Source organism: Lepidochelys kempii, chromosome 1 (assembly GCF_965140265.1).
Source record: "Lepidochelys kempii isolate rLepKem1 chromosome 1, rLepKem1.hap2, whole genome shotgun sequence".
NCBI lineage: Eukaryota > Metazoa > Chordata > Testudines > Cheloniidae > Lepidochelys > Lepidochelys kempii.
In genome coordinates, this window is record NC_133256.1 from 163758075 (window position 1) to 163775008 (window position 16934).

The following is a 16934-nucleotide window of genomic DNA, read 5'->3' on the forward strand; positions in this document are numbered from 1 at the left end:
GAGTGGTGTATCCTTACTGAATTACATTTTAATTGTGAAGGTGGAAGTCTGGATTTTCTGCCATATTGCATTTTGTGCCGGTGTTGTTAAATCCTGGTCACCTGTACCAACTGGTTAAAGATCAATTTTTCTCTTATTTAAGTTAGAATGATTTGCCTTTGCCATATGTGTCATTATTGATTTGGTCTCTCTGTTTGACCAGTAACTGTTATTTGCAAAGGGAAATACTTTACTTTCTTTTAATTGACATTCTGGTCAACTGACTTCTTTTTCCATTGTAAAGGTAAAAGTAAACCTTTTATCATAACATAACTATGCTGATTTTATTTGACAGTGATTCAGTCAGTAATGTCCTGTGTGCGTTCCAGCCTTAACTTGTCTTGACCTCCCCTTCCTGGAAACATTTACACACATACTTAACGTTATGCAAATGGGTTCCATTATGTCAAAGGGACTACTTGCATGTGTGTAAATGTTGTGGGATTGGAGTCAGTGTCAGGAGTGCTGTATGCTCTTTCTAGATATTGGCTTTGTCTTGTTGAATTTCAAGTGTGAAATACTGCTGCACAGCTCTTAAAAGCAATGCAAAAAAAAGAAAAAAGAAAAAAAACACATATATGACACTAGGAAAAAATACATTAATTTCTAATAATATTTTATTAGATTTCCAAAGATTTGCTACTGAAAATCAGAGATACTATTCTTCAGAAAGCGGTTGATGGGATGAAAGAAGAGGGCGTCCCTTACATTGGTAGGTGGAAGCTTTTGTTTTTGTTAGATGTTTGTCTTCAAACAGCAAACATAACTTACTCCCTCTTCCCTTCTTCACTCTCCCGCTATGGGCCCAGTCCAACTCCCACTGAAGTTAATGGCAATAGTTGGACTTCTTTGAGAGCTGGATTTGGTTCCAAGGGCTTGATCCAAAGCCCACTGAAGTCAGTGGCTTCTTTCTGTTGAGTCAGATGGATCAGGCCCCAAATGAGCAAGAATGGTAAGGGCAACATTTTCTAATGTAGCTTGCAAAATTGTGTCCACAATTATTTGTGCCTGTAATGTTAACAGGGCAATCACTCATGAGTGCAGGTAATGGAATTTCTGTGTCTCTGCACATATGAGGTAACTGCATGTCTTCATTCTATTATTTGCATCCACAAGTGATTGGATTAAAAGAACAGCAGACAAATAATTGTGGACAAAATTCTGCAGGATATTTTGGAGAATTTTTGCCCCAAATGTTTGTTTGAAGTTAAGGTTTAGAGTGAACATGGTCTGGCAGCCCCCTAATAATAGCATTGCAAATGCAACATTCATTATAAACCGTTTTGAAACAAATGGCCTGTACAGTCACTTAGACTAGTTTTAATGTGGTTTGTCATTTTAGGTGTGCTATATGCTGGATTAATGCTTACCAATGATGGGCCTAAGGTTCTAGAGTTTAATTGCAGGTTTGGTGACCCAGAATGTCAGGTGAGTGACTGAAAATAGTTCAACAGTATGGAAAAAATATCACACTTTTACCTATGCTTCTTTATTTGCACTGATTATAAATAGAGAAAACTTAACCAAAGATCGAATGCATAATTACCTAATTGTTTTAAGATTTAAAAAGAAAATTTAGATTTTGAGTTTTATATGGCAATTTCCTTCAAAGCAGTGTGAGATTAGTATTTTTCCACATTATTAATTACTATGTGTTTATGTGCCAAAAATGTTTTCAGTACTGAACAAACGACATAGTTGAGTCCCAGACCTACTCAGTTAATGATCTAGAGAATGGCATACCTTAAAGCTTGCTTTCTTTATTTTCAGTTCTCGGTATCTTATATCTTAATTGCATAAGAAGTGAGTCTTTAGAAGGGATTTGAATTTACATTACAGTGTTAAAATTTTGAAGAGATACTGTCAGGTTAAATGTTATGTAGGACCAGATTGTGAACTCTTTATTCACATTGGTGAGAGATACATATGTATTCCCTTTGGCTTTACTTATGAGTGTCGGGTCACCAATGTAAGCATTTGCCTTATTTTATAAATAGATTTTCTTGGTATTAAAAAATATTATTTTTAGTAATTTAGAGTTCATCATTAATGCAGATCGTTCAATTACATTTCACTCCATATGGATGATATAAATAGACCAGCCACTTTCACTCTCATTCATATTCAGTCTCTAGTTAGTCTCATTTTCTGATTCTTGTGTACAATGTTTTGAGTAGCAAACACTTCAGGGGAGTGTTTACTTTGTTAAAAAATATTTATTTATGACTAAAAGAACCAGGCAGAGGAAGACGGGCTAGTGAAGGAGAAATAGAGCTCAAGAACAGGTATGTAGAGTTGGAAAACGAAGGGGCACAGCAGGTGGTCACTAAAGGTGGAAGGGCAAGGAAGAAGAGAAGAGCAGCTAGCCCTATAGGAAAAGGGGAAGAGTCAATGGAGACAACACCAAATATGAGCCCCAGGAGGATACAGGATGGGTTGAAGAGGATTACAAGGGAGAATAGGAATGGAAAGGACTTGCAGCCAGAAGGAACAGGGGAAAGACCAGAGAATCGCACCATCACCAGGAAAAGGCAGGTCTACATGATCCGGGACTCCTTACTGAGAAGAATAGCCAGGCCTGTAACCAGAGCTGATCCAGAGAGCAGAAGGGTGTGCTGTCTTCCAGGTGCTAAGATACGGGATGTGGACCTGAGGTTGAAGAGGATCCTAAAGGGAGCGGGAAAGAATCCATTGATTGTCCTTCATGTGGGAACAAATAATACTGATAGATTCTCACTGGAACGTATCAAGGGAGACTATGACAAGCTGGGAAAGACACTAAAGGAAATTGAGGCTCAGGTGATCTTCAGTGGGATTCTGCCTGTTCCTAGAGAAGGGCAACAAAGGTGTGACAAGATTATAACTATCAACAGATGGCTCAGGCAGTGGTGCTATAAGGAGGGCTTTGGGATGTATGGCCACTGGGAGGCATTCATGGACAGAGGACTGTTCTCTCGGGATGGACTTCACCTGAGTATGGAAGGAAATAGACTTCTAGGATGGAGGCTGGCACAACTGATTGAGAGCTTTAAATTAGGAATTTGGGGGAGATGGTTGGGAGATGTCCCGGTAATCTTCACACCGGATTTTAACATAGAGAGGGAAGAAAACAAAGTAAGAAAGGATACAGCCGTGGGTAGGAGAATGGACATAAGGAGGAAGGGCAGTGTGGATACCAGTGTAATAGGTCATACTGGCGGTAGAATGTCTGTGCCCAATCGGGTAAAGAACGTGAGCGAAGCCAAATCACAAAAATTAAGATGTTTGTACACCAACGCGAGGAGCCTTGGTAACAAAATGGAGGAACTAGAGCTACTGGAGCAGGAAGTGAAACCAGATATTATGGGGATAACAGAAACATGGTGGAATAGTCGTCATGACTGGACTACGGGTATTAAGGGGTATGTGCTGTTTAGGAAAGACAGAAATAAAGGTAAAGGTGGTGGAGTAGCATTGTATATCAATGATGAGGTAGAATGTAAAGAAATAAGAAGCGATGGAATGGATAAGACAGAGTCTGTCTGGGCAAAAATCACATTGGGGAAGAAAACTACGAGAACCTCCCCTGGGATAGTGCTTGGGGTGTGCTATAGACCGCCGGGATCTAATTTGTATATGGATAGAGCCGTTTTTAATGAAGTAAATACTAATGGGAACTGCATGATCATGGGAGACTTTATCTTCCCAGATACAGACTGGAGGACAAGTGCTAGTAATAATAATAGGGCTCAGATTTTCCTAGATATGGTAGCTGATGGATTCCTACATCAAGTAGTTGCTGAACCGACAAGAGGGGATGCCATTTTAGATTTGGTTTCGGTGAATAGTGAGGCCCTCATAGAAGAAATGGTTGTATGGGACAACATTGGTTCAAGTGATCATGAGCTAATTCAAATACTTTGCCTCAGTCTTTAATGAGGCTAATAAGGAGCTTAGGGATAATGGTAGCATGAGGATATGGAGGTAGATATTACCATATCCGAGGTAGAAGCGAAACTTGAACAGTTTAATGGGATTAAATCGGGGGGCCCAGATATCTTCATCCAAGAATATTAAAGGAACTGGCACATGAAATTGCAAGCCCATTAGCAAGAATTTTTAATGAATCTCTAAACTCCGGGGTTGTACCGTATGACTGGAGAATTGCTAACATAGCTACTATTTTTAAGAAAGGGGAAAAAAGTGATCCGGGTAACTACAGGCCTGTTAGTTTGATATCTGTAGTATGCATGGTCTTGGAAAAAAATTTTGAAGGAGAAAGTAGCGAAGGACATTGAGGTCAATGGTAAATGGGACAAAATACAACATGGTTTTACAAAAGGTAGATTGTTCCAAACCAACCTGATCTCGTTCTTTGAGAAAGTAACAGATTTTTTAGACAAAGGAAATGCAGTGGATCTAATTTACCTAGATTTCAGTAAGGCGTTTGATATGGTGCCACATGGGGAATTATTAGTTAAATTGGAAAAGATGGGGATCAATATGAAAATTGAAAGGTGGATAAGGAATTGGTTAAAGGGGAGACTACAACGGGCCCTACTGAGAGGGGAACTGTCAGACTGGAGGGAGGTTACTGGTGGAGTTCCTCAAGGATCGGTTTTGGGACCAATCTTATTTAATCTTTTTATTACTGACCTCGGCACAAAAAATGGGAGTGTGCTAATAAAGTTTGCGGATGATACAAAGCTGAGAGGTATTGCCAATTTAGAGAAGGACCGGGATATCATACAGAAGGATCTGGATGATCTTGTAAACTGGAGTAATAGGATGAAATTTAATAATGAGAAGTGTACGGTCATGCATTTAGGGATTAATAAAAAAGAAATTTAATTATAAACTGGGGACACATCAATTGGAAGTAACGGAGGAGGAGGAAGACCTTGGAGTATTGGTTGACCACAGGATGACGATGAGCCGCCAATGTGATACGGCCAAGAAAAAAGCTAATGCGGTCTTGGGATGCATCAGGCGAGGTATTTCCAGTAGAGATAAGGAGGTGTTGGTACCATTATACAAGGCACTGGTGAGACCTCATCTGGAATACTGTGTGCAGTTCTGGTCTCCCACGTTTAAGAAGGATGAATTCAAACTGTTACAGGTACAGAGAAGAGCTACTAGGATGATCCGAGGAATGGAAAACTTGTCTTGTGAAAGGAGATTCAAGGAGCTTGGCTTGTTTAGCCTAACCAAAAGAAGGTTGAGGGGAGATATGATTGCTCTCTATAAATATATCAGAGGGATAAATATCAGGGAGGGAGAGGAATTATTTAAGCTCAGTACCAATGTGGACACAAGAACAAATGGATATAAACCGGCCATCAAGAAGTTTAGACTTGAAATTAGACGAAGGTTTCTAACCATCAGAGGAATTAAGTTCTGGAACAGCCTTCCAAGGGAAGCAGTGGGGGCAAAAGACCTATCTGGCTTCAAGATTAAGCTCGATAAGTTTATGGAGGAGATGGTATGATGGGATAACATGATTTTGGCAATTCGTTGATCGCTAACTATTCATGGTAAATAGGCCCAATGGCCTGTGATGAGATGTTAGATGGGATGGTATCTGAGTTACTACAGAGAATTCTTTCCTGGGTTTCTGGCTGGTGAATCTTGCCCACGTGCTCAGGGTTCAGCTGATTGCCATATTTGGGGTCAGGAAGGAATTTTCCTCCAGGGCAGACTGGGGGGTTTTCGCCTTCCTCTGCAGCATGGGGCATGGGTCACTTGCTGGAGGATTCTCTGGACCTTTAAGTCTTTAAACCATGATTTGAGGACTTCAATAGCTCAAACATAGATGAGAGGTTTATTGCAAGAGTGGGTGGGTGAGATTCTGTGGCCTGCATTGTGCAGGAGGTCAGACTAGATGATCATAATGGTCCCTTCTGACCTTCAAGTCTGAATCTATGAATCTTGTATTATAGTGTGTATAGTTTTCTGTTAGCATTTATAAATCCCTTAGCTATAGGTAGAGACTTCATAGGTCCCAAATGGGACTATGCCCCAGTCTCCAGGCTTTAAGCCTTGTGATCACTGCAAGAGGCCCATGCCCATTAGGGGTCCACACAGCAGTTGTCTGTGTTGCTTGGGTGAAGGACACGTTCATGAGAAGTGCAAAATTTGCAAGTCCTTCAAGCCAAGAACTAAGAAGGAGTGGGATATTCGTTTAAGAGCGCTCCTTATGGAATCAGCCCTCACCCCAGCACTGGAGCAGCGTTCCGACTCGGCACCGACTACCGTGACCTCGGTACGCAGCGCCCCACCAGGACCGTCCACTGGTCAGCACCAGTCCCCATCCGTGGCTCCGACCAAGAAGGCGGTGCGAGGCCGGTCTCCAACCTCCCGCAAGGGAAAGGATAAGGCTGGGTGTGAGCAAGGTCCCAGGCCGGGCAACTCTTCGCCCACATTGGGATCTCAGGCCCAAGCTCCTGTGGAGTGATGTAGCCCAACCCGCTCCCCACCAGCTACCCCGGATAGTGACAGAGGCCTCCATCAGCTCCGGGTGCCGTCCATTCCGAAGGCCCTGCAGGCAACACAGGAGATCATGTCCCTCCCGGTGCTGCCCACACCGGCTCCTGCAGTTCCCCAGTCACAGGGTAAACTTGCATTTGGACTATTTCGGTCCCCATCTCAGTGGCATCGTTCCCCATCGCAGGGTACAGCCCGCCAGCGCTCGCCCTGCTGTAGCTGCCATGCATCTGACCACAAAAGGCAGACACAGCCCAGCCCCATTCGGTCCTCAGACCTTGGGCACGGGCAGAAAGGATTGAGGCACAGCTCGCTAGCCACTGGGTGCAGACCTTTGGAGTCATGCGCCCCCCGGCAGGAGTACCGGTCCCAGCACCCAATATCTCTGAGACCGCGGTACTGCTCCAGGGACCCGTCGAGGGATCAATGTCAACATTCCTCAAACCGTTGCTGATCCCCTTAGGAGGGCATCACCGCATGCAGGCACTTCCCAACACCAGGCCCATTCCAACTCCTGGTCCCGCTCCTCATCCCAGCACCACTCGTCAAGCGCGAGACCTAGATCGCTGGCTCCAAGCTGTCGCGGATCCGAGCGCCACGGGTCCCTAAGACCCCACTCCAGATCAGTCTCCAGGCAGAGTGACCGGCATCCAACTGAGGGTGGGGGGAACTGCCGGCGACCTATATACCACAGCATACGGGCGCCACTCCAGGGGGGACCAGAGCTGGATCCCTACAGATACTGCTGAGGGAAAAACTTCCGGCACCGATGCATGTGGCAAGCACACGCATCTAAGTTGAATGGACATGAGCAACACATCTCGAAGAACACCAGTTACAGAAAAAGTAACTGTGTTTTATAAAAAACAAATGTTCTTAAAAAGTCTGAATTTGGGACTTAATTCAACCTTAGTGTCTCTTTAACTTGTCTACATTTTTGTAGGTAATTCTTCCACTATTGAAGAGTGATTTGTATGAAGTTATACAAGCAACGATCAAGAGAGAGCTGTCTAGCTCCACGCCTGTTTGGTCTGAAGACAGTGCAGCCATGACTGTGGTCATGGCTTGTGAAGGTTATCCAGGAAACTATGCCAAGGGCTTGGAAATAACAGGTAAAGACATCAGGAGTAAATATGCAAGAAGCTTTCCCCTGTATGCCTTGCGCAGATTAATCTATTTATTATAGAGTTTTGGAAACTACACAATTTATGACTCTGCATCAGCAAGAGACAACTGAATTTTAACACGCCCCTCCACTCCTTCTGCCCCCCAAGTTAGATTTTTAGCTTTCATTAGTCAAATAGAATGTCTTTCCTTTCATATAAAGTTCAGACTGGGGAGGAAAACTGAGAGTTTACTCTCATACTGTAAGCATTGTGTCCAAAATTGCAGCATTTCCCACTCACAACATCCTCTTTTTTTGGTCCTCCTATGTTTCTTAAATATGGAATATGTTGTTGAGGTGCTGTGAAACCTGAGGAAGTACTAAATTCATCACTGCCCGTTGTTGTTTTGGTGCTGTGTGACAGGGCGTACCTACCCTGCACCGGCCCCAGCATATAAAAGGTAGCAGCCCAGTTCAGTCTAGGCAGGCTGCTGGAGGGGAAGGACGCAGGCTGCGAGCTCTTTCCAGGGAGTTGCTACAGGCCCTGACTCGCAGAGTGCCAGACAGACTCTAGGCTGCCCGACAAGCCCTGAGAAGGGGCTGCACCGGTGGGAGCCTGGCCATTTGAGGACCCCAGAGGAACAGAGGAGCTCTGACGAGGGGGAAAGGATAAGAAGCAGCCCAGGGAACATAAACTTTTTGACGGTGAACGAACCAGGGAACCAGTCAGCATGTTTCAGGAGGATCCCCGCTGACTCGGTGGTGAGCACTCCCACCACCGACAGGGCCCTGCGCTGGGACTCGGAGGGGCAGGGAGGTCCCAAGTCCCATTACCCGGAGTGCCATGCCCCCCTGAGCGGTGCCGCACTCCACCAACAGGCCATGCAATCTCTCAGAGGTGGGCTACTATACTGACTCTGGCCATTAGGCCACACTGCCCTGTGTAGAAGGGCTGTTTGCTGACTCTGGCCATTGGGCCACATTGCCCCAAGTGGAACTGACTGGCTGTTTGCTGACTCTGGCCATTAGGCCATGCTGCCCTGACTAGAAGGGCTGCCCTATTGACACCAGCCTCTAGAAACCAAACTTAACATGGCCCTAGTAAAGGTCATTAGTATAACTAACTGGCTGTGGTACAGCCTTTTCCCTTTTTTTGGACCACACGTGCCCCGACACTCCGCGGCGGGGTGTACCAACCGAGCGACGTGCTGATCTATTTTGGTCACTCACAGTCATAACTAAGAGTAGAGTAATGCAAAATACAACTAAAAATTAAATCTGTAAGCAGATGTCTCAGCTAAATGCCTCCTTCCACGTCCCAGGGGCATTTAGCTAACACATTTGTCTGTGGATTTAGCTTCTTTATATGTATTTAGTTACCAGAGTGTGCAGGCCCACATAACCAATCAATCTTGATCTTTGATTGCGGTTCCTAGGGACTACTGAAATACAAATAATTAATAATTAGTGATAGATCAAAGTATTTGAAGTGACTGACTGATGCTTTATATTTATATTGTAAAATATTACAGGATTTTCTGAGGCTAAAGAACTAGGGCTGGAGGTGTTCCATGCAGGCACGGCAATAAAGGATGGAAAAGTAGTGACTAATGGTGGAAGAGTCCTTACGGTAACGGCTATCAAGAAGGATCTGATGTCAGCACTGGAAGAAGCCAACAAAGGAGTAGCAGCCATACGGTTCAAGGGTGCCATTTACAGAAAGGACATTGGTTATCGGGCTATAGCTTTCCTCAGCAATTCCAGGTATATATCTGAAGGCACTGCCTGAAATTGATTGTTATTAGTGCTACCTGAATTGATCAAAAGATATCAGTAACTCAAAAGATCACCTAACTTGGTGTCTTCAGCTAGCTTCTGATGTACCCAGATGCAGGTAGCAATTTCCAGTTGGCATTTCTGTAGTGATCTCAGCAGAGACGGCAGCAACTGACTGGGTTTGGAAACTGAATTACTCTCTCAACCTAGAGCTGATTCTTCCAGGTCTGGGGTAAACCACACTAACAAGCAAGTTTAAGGTAACTTGCACTGCTGCTGTCTGTACTATGCCTGTTCTGTTTATCGAGGACTTCAGTTTCCAAGGTTCTTACAACAGTAACTTTCTCCTGCACTAAATTCATCTTACCCATTAGTCTAACATTAGAGTCCTCTCTTCTGTTCATGGGAGAAATGTTAGTGGATTGTTTTATTGGATTCATTTTTAGGGTTATTAAAATGTGTGTAAAAGGAGCAAGAAGCTTTGGAACTCCTGCTTTATTGGGTTTCAACTAACAGCCCATTTATAATTTGTAACTTATTTTGAAATAGTTCTGTGAGACACAGGTTTATTAATCCTGGGAAGGTGGGGTTTTTTGTGTTTGTTTTTCTTTTGAGCAGTGTCTCTTGGTTGCCTTTTGATGTAGTCAAGAACCTCTTGCAAACTTTTTAACTGATGTTACCAGATACGGAGCATTTTTTCTCCATCTGCCTCTTCCCCAGTTCATTAACAGCCATAATAACTTTTGGTAATAGACCATTATGCAAAGTATGAGAGGCTGTGTTAGTAAGAGTCTCTATTTTGCTACTAGTGTACTGTTTGATTAGTATATTGTAAAGCCATCTATGTATAATCAATAAATAAATAAAGTGTGAAACAGTGCTTGTATTTAGTCTTCTTTCTCCTGAGAGTACAGGACACCATTGGAGAATTTAATTATGTGAAAGCATATAACTGGTGAAAATGCTGTAGTAAAATATTATAATCAAATCTTCGTATTACATGAGAAACCAGTGTATTTGAACAGACACTAGGAGCCTGACCCTGAAAAGCACTGAACTTAGGGGGCATGGAGAGAGAGGGAGCATGGCTGGAATTCCTCTATGCTCTTATGATCCCCGGCTCATGTGTCAGCCCTTTGGGAGCTAGTGTAAGTTCATGTGGCCCTGAGACTGCTTTAATGTGTATTGGAGGCCAGACTGATGCCAGACAGTCCCAAGTACTGGCAGAACAAATAGGTGATGCAAAACAGCCTTTGCCCCACCTTGGCTCCTGTGTTGAGCACAGGTCACAAGGACCAAAGATTGGGCCATAAAGTGCAGCAGTAGTCTCTAGGAACTTATTCTGCAAGGTGCTGGGAGGCCTCTGCTCCTGAGGGGGCAGCTCAGGGAAGGCGCACAGCACCTGGCAGGATCAATCCTTGGGCAGTAATATTTCACTCTATAATGCAGGGGTGGGCAACCTGCGGCCCACCACTGCTATAATGCAATCAGAGCATTTTCTGAAAATAAAATACTCTTTTTAAGAAAAACAAAAACAAAATCCAGCATATATTTAGGAGCTGAAAATGCTTAATGTTTCTCCCTTTGTATGTTTGAACAGAAATGTGTGTGTATGCAGCTGTTTGTAAGGAGTTTTTCTTAATAAGACTCCGTGGGAAGAGGGCAGTCATTCTGACAGATCTCTGTTCCTCAACCAGTATCAGGCTTCACCTTGAGAATAAACCAAATACTGAATCACAAAAATTAGAGAGCTAAAATATCTATTAGGCCATCTCATCCATACCCATGACCGTGTAAGAATTCAGATTGCTCAATCTGAGTCAAATACATTTGCTGCAACTGAGCATTGAAAGCAACTACAATGACCATCCCAAAAATAAAACGTCCTTCCTGTGAATATGGGAGTAATAATTTATATCCCAGTTAATAACCTGTATATTCCAATGTGTATACAGTTATGCATTACCTGAATTGGGGTACAAGTTATAACCAAATATTCATTGGGTGCCTTTTATTTTGTGTGTGTGTGTGTGTACGCACGCACAAGCATGTATGTATGTATGTATGTATGTGTATATTTAATATATTGGGCCTTAAAAATGTGCATTCTTTAAGCAATCTTGTGCTAGACATTTTTTTAAAAGGAAGCTTGCTTATTAATTAAAAAAAAAAGAAAAAAGATGCACTATGTTTTATGCTGCTACCACCAGAGTGATTCAGAAAGGACTAATCTTAAATTGAAGTTGAAGGATATGTTCTCATAGAGCAGTGCTGGTCCATGTATGGGATGCTATTATGGGATGCTGTTTTGAGTTTCCTGCAAGCCACTGAGCATGCTTGCCTGATCCATCAAAGAACTTAAGCGGATGCTTAACTTTTAGCATGTGAGTAATCTAATTGAAGCCAATGGACCAGTGTCTGCAGAACCAAGCCCCTTGTCCCTCCTTTGAATGTCCTCTTTGTGTGAATTGTATCTTGGTATGTAGCCAGTTGGCTTATGTTCTGGTCTCTGATGCTGTCCTTACGATGGCTAGGAGTGTTCATATATCACACAGCTCAGTACTCCTGGTTCCTATCTTCAGCCAAGTGCATGAGCTTAGCCTCAAAACAGCAGTGCAGTGCATCAATCTTTGGAGTTACTGAGCTGTTCTGAAGTTTGTGGTATAATAAATGTTGTGTCACTACTGCTGAATTCTTTCACGCTATTCTAATCATGCTTGCAGCGTACGCTATATTAGCAAAGTCCTGTGCAAACATGAAAGGGATGATGCTACTAGGGAAAACTCACATTGAGTTCACTAAGGCCAGGATCAAGTTCTATATAATTAAATCTCACAGCATCACAGTAATGTAGGACAGTAAATGCTCTAAACGGCAAACATATTTATGCCATTAGTAATTGGTTACTTTAAACTTTTTTTTTAACAATCTTTTAGAGGCCTGACTTACAAAAACAGTGGGGTAGACATCGCAGCTGGCAATACCTTGGTTCAGAAAATCAAACCCTTAGCAGCAGCCACCACAAGGCCAGGTAAGCTCAGATTTGTACCATTATTCCTGGTTCGCTCAGTTCTTGACAACCATACATGTCAGACACAAATGCTCATGTTTGTGTGTCCTGCCTTGAAAATTTTAAGGTTGAGCAAACATCCAAGAGATATTCAAAATGCAGAAATCCCTAAAGATACAGAATCACTTGTCAAAATGACCCTGTAAAACGTATTACCTGAGAGGTGTAGCACATTCTCATCTCCCCTTGAGTTCAACAGAATTGAATACAATAAATGTTTTGAAAGCCTGTGACCTTTCACTGAAAGTGTAAAGCTCCTCATACATGGAATTACCTCAGTTATGCATACAAGACACCCATGTGCTCCTCAGATAACTCTTATCAGGTCAGATCCTCCTCATGCTGGTTTCAGAAACGTGCCTTGCCATAACAAGTCACTAACGGTGGTATAACAAAGTATGGGTCTGAAACGAATACAGCCATTTTTTTTAATATAGTTTATTTCAATTTTCAAATTAACTAAGGACCTTCAAATAGCTTTATATCTTTTTCACATTTACCAAAGCTGTGAATAATTTGCATTATTAATTCTGTTCTTTCCAGCTTTGCCCCTTTCATTGTTAGTTTTTTTGATGTGTGCTAATCTTAACAGCTGGAAGCTAAACATAGATGTACTTGACAGTAATAATACACTGTAGGTAGAGACATTATAAAATGGGTACTGCATCTCAGTGGGGAAAAAATGTCCTGTTGGCAACTTTCTTCAGGGAGGAATGGGCTTCAGACTATTACAGCCATTTCTTATCTGCTTTTACAGAAAGCTTTTTAAGTACAAAAAGGGACAAATAATCCCTATCGGCCTATTAATAGAGGCTGAGACTGCTGTAGAGGTGCACTTGGTCTTTGGGGAGCCAGGGAAGGGAAGAGAGACTCTTGTGATCCCTTCTGTTGACTAAAGCTTCAGAAGGAATCTCTTCAGTGGGTGGAGGATCCGGCAGGATCCCATTGGAGTGTAAGTTTAATTCCCTTGTCTCTTTTTTTCTGGTTGGCAGGCTGCAATGCAGAGCTCGGAGGATTTGCTGGTCTCTTTGACTTGAAAGCAGCTGGTTACAAAGATCCTATCTTGGTGTCTGGAACTGATGGGGTTGGAACAAAACTCAAGGTAACTGGACACACCTGTGCAGGAAGGAATGTCCTGGTTAAAAGCAAAACACCTGTCCACATCAATGCCGAGATTATTAATGGGGGACGCTTATTGTGTTCAGAAGAATACACATTAATACTTTCAAAAAGAATCCTCTTTCTGACCCCTGTTCAGCTAAGTATATGCCTGGTTTTAAGCAGATGAGAAGCCCCATTGAAGTCAGGGACTGCTCATGCTTAAAATTAGGCACGTATTTAAATACCTCAGGGCCTCCATCTCTACTACACAGTGTCCAATCGCAGAGCCAGACAATAAGACTATATAAAGGCCGTTGTATATTTGTGCACATTGATTGGACCATTTCATTCTGAGTGCATTTTGTACACCCCAATTAAATTAAAAAAATGAACATTCTGTAAGATGAGATCTTAAGTCAGATTCATTGAGCTCTACTAATTTACTTCAGCTGAGTACCTGGCCCATAGTCTTTTAACATCTGTATCCAACAGAGCAGAACGACTACTGCTGGACAGCATGAATTGGAGTTTTTGCTGTGCCCATCGGTTTTCTTGTTCACACCAGAGAAATTTTTGGAGCTGAGCTTCCAGCTCAGAGATTTAAAGACTGGGACCATGTTTCCCAAAACTCCTGTTGGGAGTTTCAGGTGCACAAAGAATGTAGCACATTGAGCTGTAAATGAATGATATTCCAAATCTCCGTGCTCTCATAAACGTTTATTATTATTAAAATCAAGGGATCCCTTTCTATGTCCAAGTCATTGGCAGTTGGAAAAGATGGAAATAGAGAGTGGTAACAAAAATAAACTTAGTTGAGATTAATTTTTATTTTTAAAGTGGAAATAAACTGTAGTTTAAAAAAAAAAAAAAAAAGCCACCAAAACGTACTTTCCCGTTGACTCAGAATGACCTTATGCACTATCTACCTGCTCTGTATAATTGCATGATCTTAATGGGCTCCCTCAGTGCCATTCTCCAGTGGTTAATGTAGATTGAAACAGGAGGGGGGAAATTTCTCCTCATCAACTAAGGAGGATCGGTGTGGGAGCACTCCTTACCCAAGCCAGGAAAAGGCAATTACTAGGAAGCTGTGCTCTCCCCACTTCTTCTTCTTTTGAACCCTGCCCTTCTTACTCTTATTGTTCGTTAAATCCACCTGTTGTATCTTGTCTCCTATTTAGATGGTAAATTTTTCAGGGTGGGACCATCTCTTACTCTGTGTTTATGCAGTGCCCAGCACAGTGGGGTCCCAGTTTTGATTTGGACATTCTACGTGCTACTGCATTACTGTTACTACTACTACTAATAATGTAGAGATCCAGTTTTATCAGAGCTATTTTGAACTTGGTTGTCATTTTTATTCTTTTGCTTAGGAAATAGGGGAAGAGTTTCTTGTACTTGTTGTGCCTGGTCCAGAAAAGCAAAGTTGTGAAATACCTGCTATTTCACACTAACTCCATCACTGCAGCTGACGTCTAACATACTAAAATCCAGCCATGTCATTTGGTCATATCAAGGGTTCGTGGGCACCCTTTGTTAACTTCCATGGGAGCTATGGTTGTTTAGTGCCTTGGAAATCAGTCTCAGTAGTGTCAACTCTCACAATTTTATCACAAGTCTCGTGCTGTTTGGTATTTTGCTTAAAGCCCCAGGTCCTGGAGGCAAGGGATTATGAGAGACTATCAATCCTGATGATTATTTTTACAGTAAGATTCTAGCCCTGGTGATTATGGTGTATAGCTTGAAAATGTGACATGAATGTAACCTAAAGATTGAAACTAAGTAGGCAAATAAACAGCCAAAGTTGATTTGTTTTAAAATTGCATGATTTTTAGCTATGCTTTTGTAACGTTTGGAGCTGGGAGTACAGCAGGCTGCATATTTATTGATTTTTAGGCTCCAAGCTTTAGACACACAAAGTCGATAATTATGGCATTGACCACTCTTTGCCACAATTTCTTCAGTCTACAACAATGGGGATGATAATATTCTCTTTCTCCACCAGGTGGGTGCTGTGCGGCTTATCTCGCATATGTTTACAAAACACTGAGATCCTTTTATGAGAGGTGTTCTAGAAGTGAAGTGTATCTTTTTTCAAGTCTTCTCAGTTTTATTTATCTTTCATTCTCTTCCCCTAAAAAGCTTCTCTCACTTCTTGAAATCTGGTGGTCTGTGTATTACTTATTGGTGGTCTGGGGAGAGCTGGACGGTCACATGATACTGTCTTTCTTCCTTGTTTTCAGCTGCTACATTGCACTAAAGACTGTTGAAACCTCTGAAATTCTTTTCTAATGTCACGTAAGCAATTGCTGTAGTTGCCACAGGGAGGTTAGACAGTTGCCAATGGCAGGGGAAGTGTCCATGAGACCCTCTCTAGTAAGATGTGACCCATATTGTGAAAAACATAGAGAATCTCCCTCCCCACAAAAATAAGCAACTTAGAGAAAGGATACACCCTAATTTGAAGGAACTGACAATTTTAGAGGATTTTCAGAAAGTATTCACATGAACAATATGACGTTTGTGCCTTCCCTTGCCATTGTCAGGGAAACATCTCCGTTCTTGTGCTTTTAATTCATGCAAAAATTACAAACTGGTCTCTCTCGGTCTTGTTACAGATTGCACAGATGTGTAAGAAACATGACACCATTGGCCAAGATTTGGTTGCCATGTGTGTCAATGACGTCCTGGCTCAGGGAGCAGAGCCCCTCTTCTTCCTCGACTATTTTGCCTGTGGGAAACTTGACACTGAAGTGGCTCAAGCAGTCATAGCGGGAATAGCTGAAGCTTGTAAAAAGGCAGGATGTTCTCTCTTGGGTACGAGCACTCACTTCCTGTATGGCATTTGAAAATTTGTGTGCTGCACCTTTTTTAAACTGCTTTTTAATGTTTTGTGTCCACATTTTTGAAAGGTCTCATAAATTGAAACTCGATGAGACTCTGATTAACTGCCTATGCTTTATGAAATAGGGTCTCCATCCACCTTCATAGCAGGTGCTTTTTGTTCACAAAAGCTACGAGTAGGTCAGGAATCCATGTTTTGACAATTTTCTTTCCCTGTCTCTTCATTTAACTTCATAAAAATGAGCGCCATAAAGCCCTTCCTGCCAATAGTTCACATATTTGAATTATTTATATATTTCAAGTCACTTTATAAATGTGCTGAAGAGGCATGTTTGTTTTCTGATGAAGACTCTGTGTTTGCAGTATCCAAATTTTCACAAAATCAGTTTATCCCAAGATGTTAAGATGTAAGTTTAAGCATTTTCCCTCAAACTGTCATTATACACTAGGTGATCATATTTTATTAGTAAATTATGTACATATCCTATTATTCAATATTGAAGCTACTGTTACATAAAAGTCATATAATGGTTCATT

At 42.1% G+C, this 16934-nt stretch overlaps 1 protein-coding gene across 3 annotated transcripts in view; it reads left to right on the forward strand.

The window, feature by feature from the left end:
* The window catches only part of GART (phosphoribosylglycinamide formyltransferase, phosphoribosylglycinamide synthetase, phosphoribosylaminoimidazole synthetase), a 62639-nt gene that overhangs the window by 23667 nt on the left and 22038 nt on the right, over window positions 1-16934 (forward strand). For all 3 annotated transcript variants that reach the window (XM_073361853.1, XM_073361863.1, XM_073361842.1), the window contains exons 9-15: window positions 664-751; window positions 1382-1467; window positions 7445-7613; window positions 9139-9370; window positions 12319-12413; window positions 13445-13554; window positions 16172-16370. In XM_073361853.1, the coding sequence (XP_073217954.1) occupies window positions 664-751; window positions 1382-1467; window positions 7445-7613; window positions 9139-9370; window positions 12319-12413; window positions 13445-13554; window positions 16172-16370 (979 nt within the window). The remainder of the gene's footprint in view (window positions 1-663; window positions 752-1381; window positions 1468-7444; window positions 7614-9138; window positions 9371-12318; window positions 12414-13444; window positions 13555-16171; window positions 16371-16934) is intronic.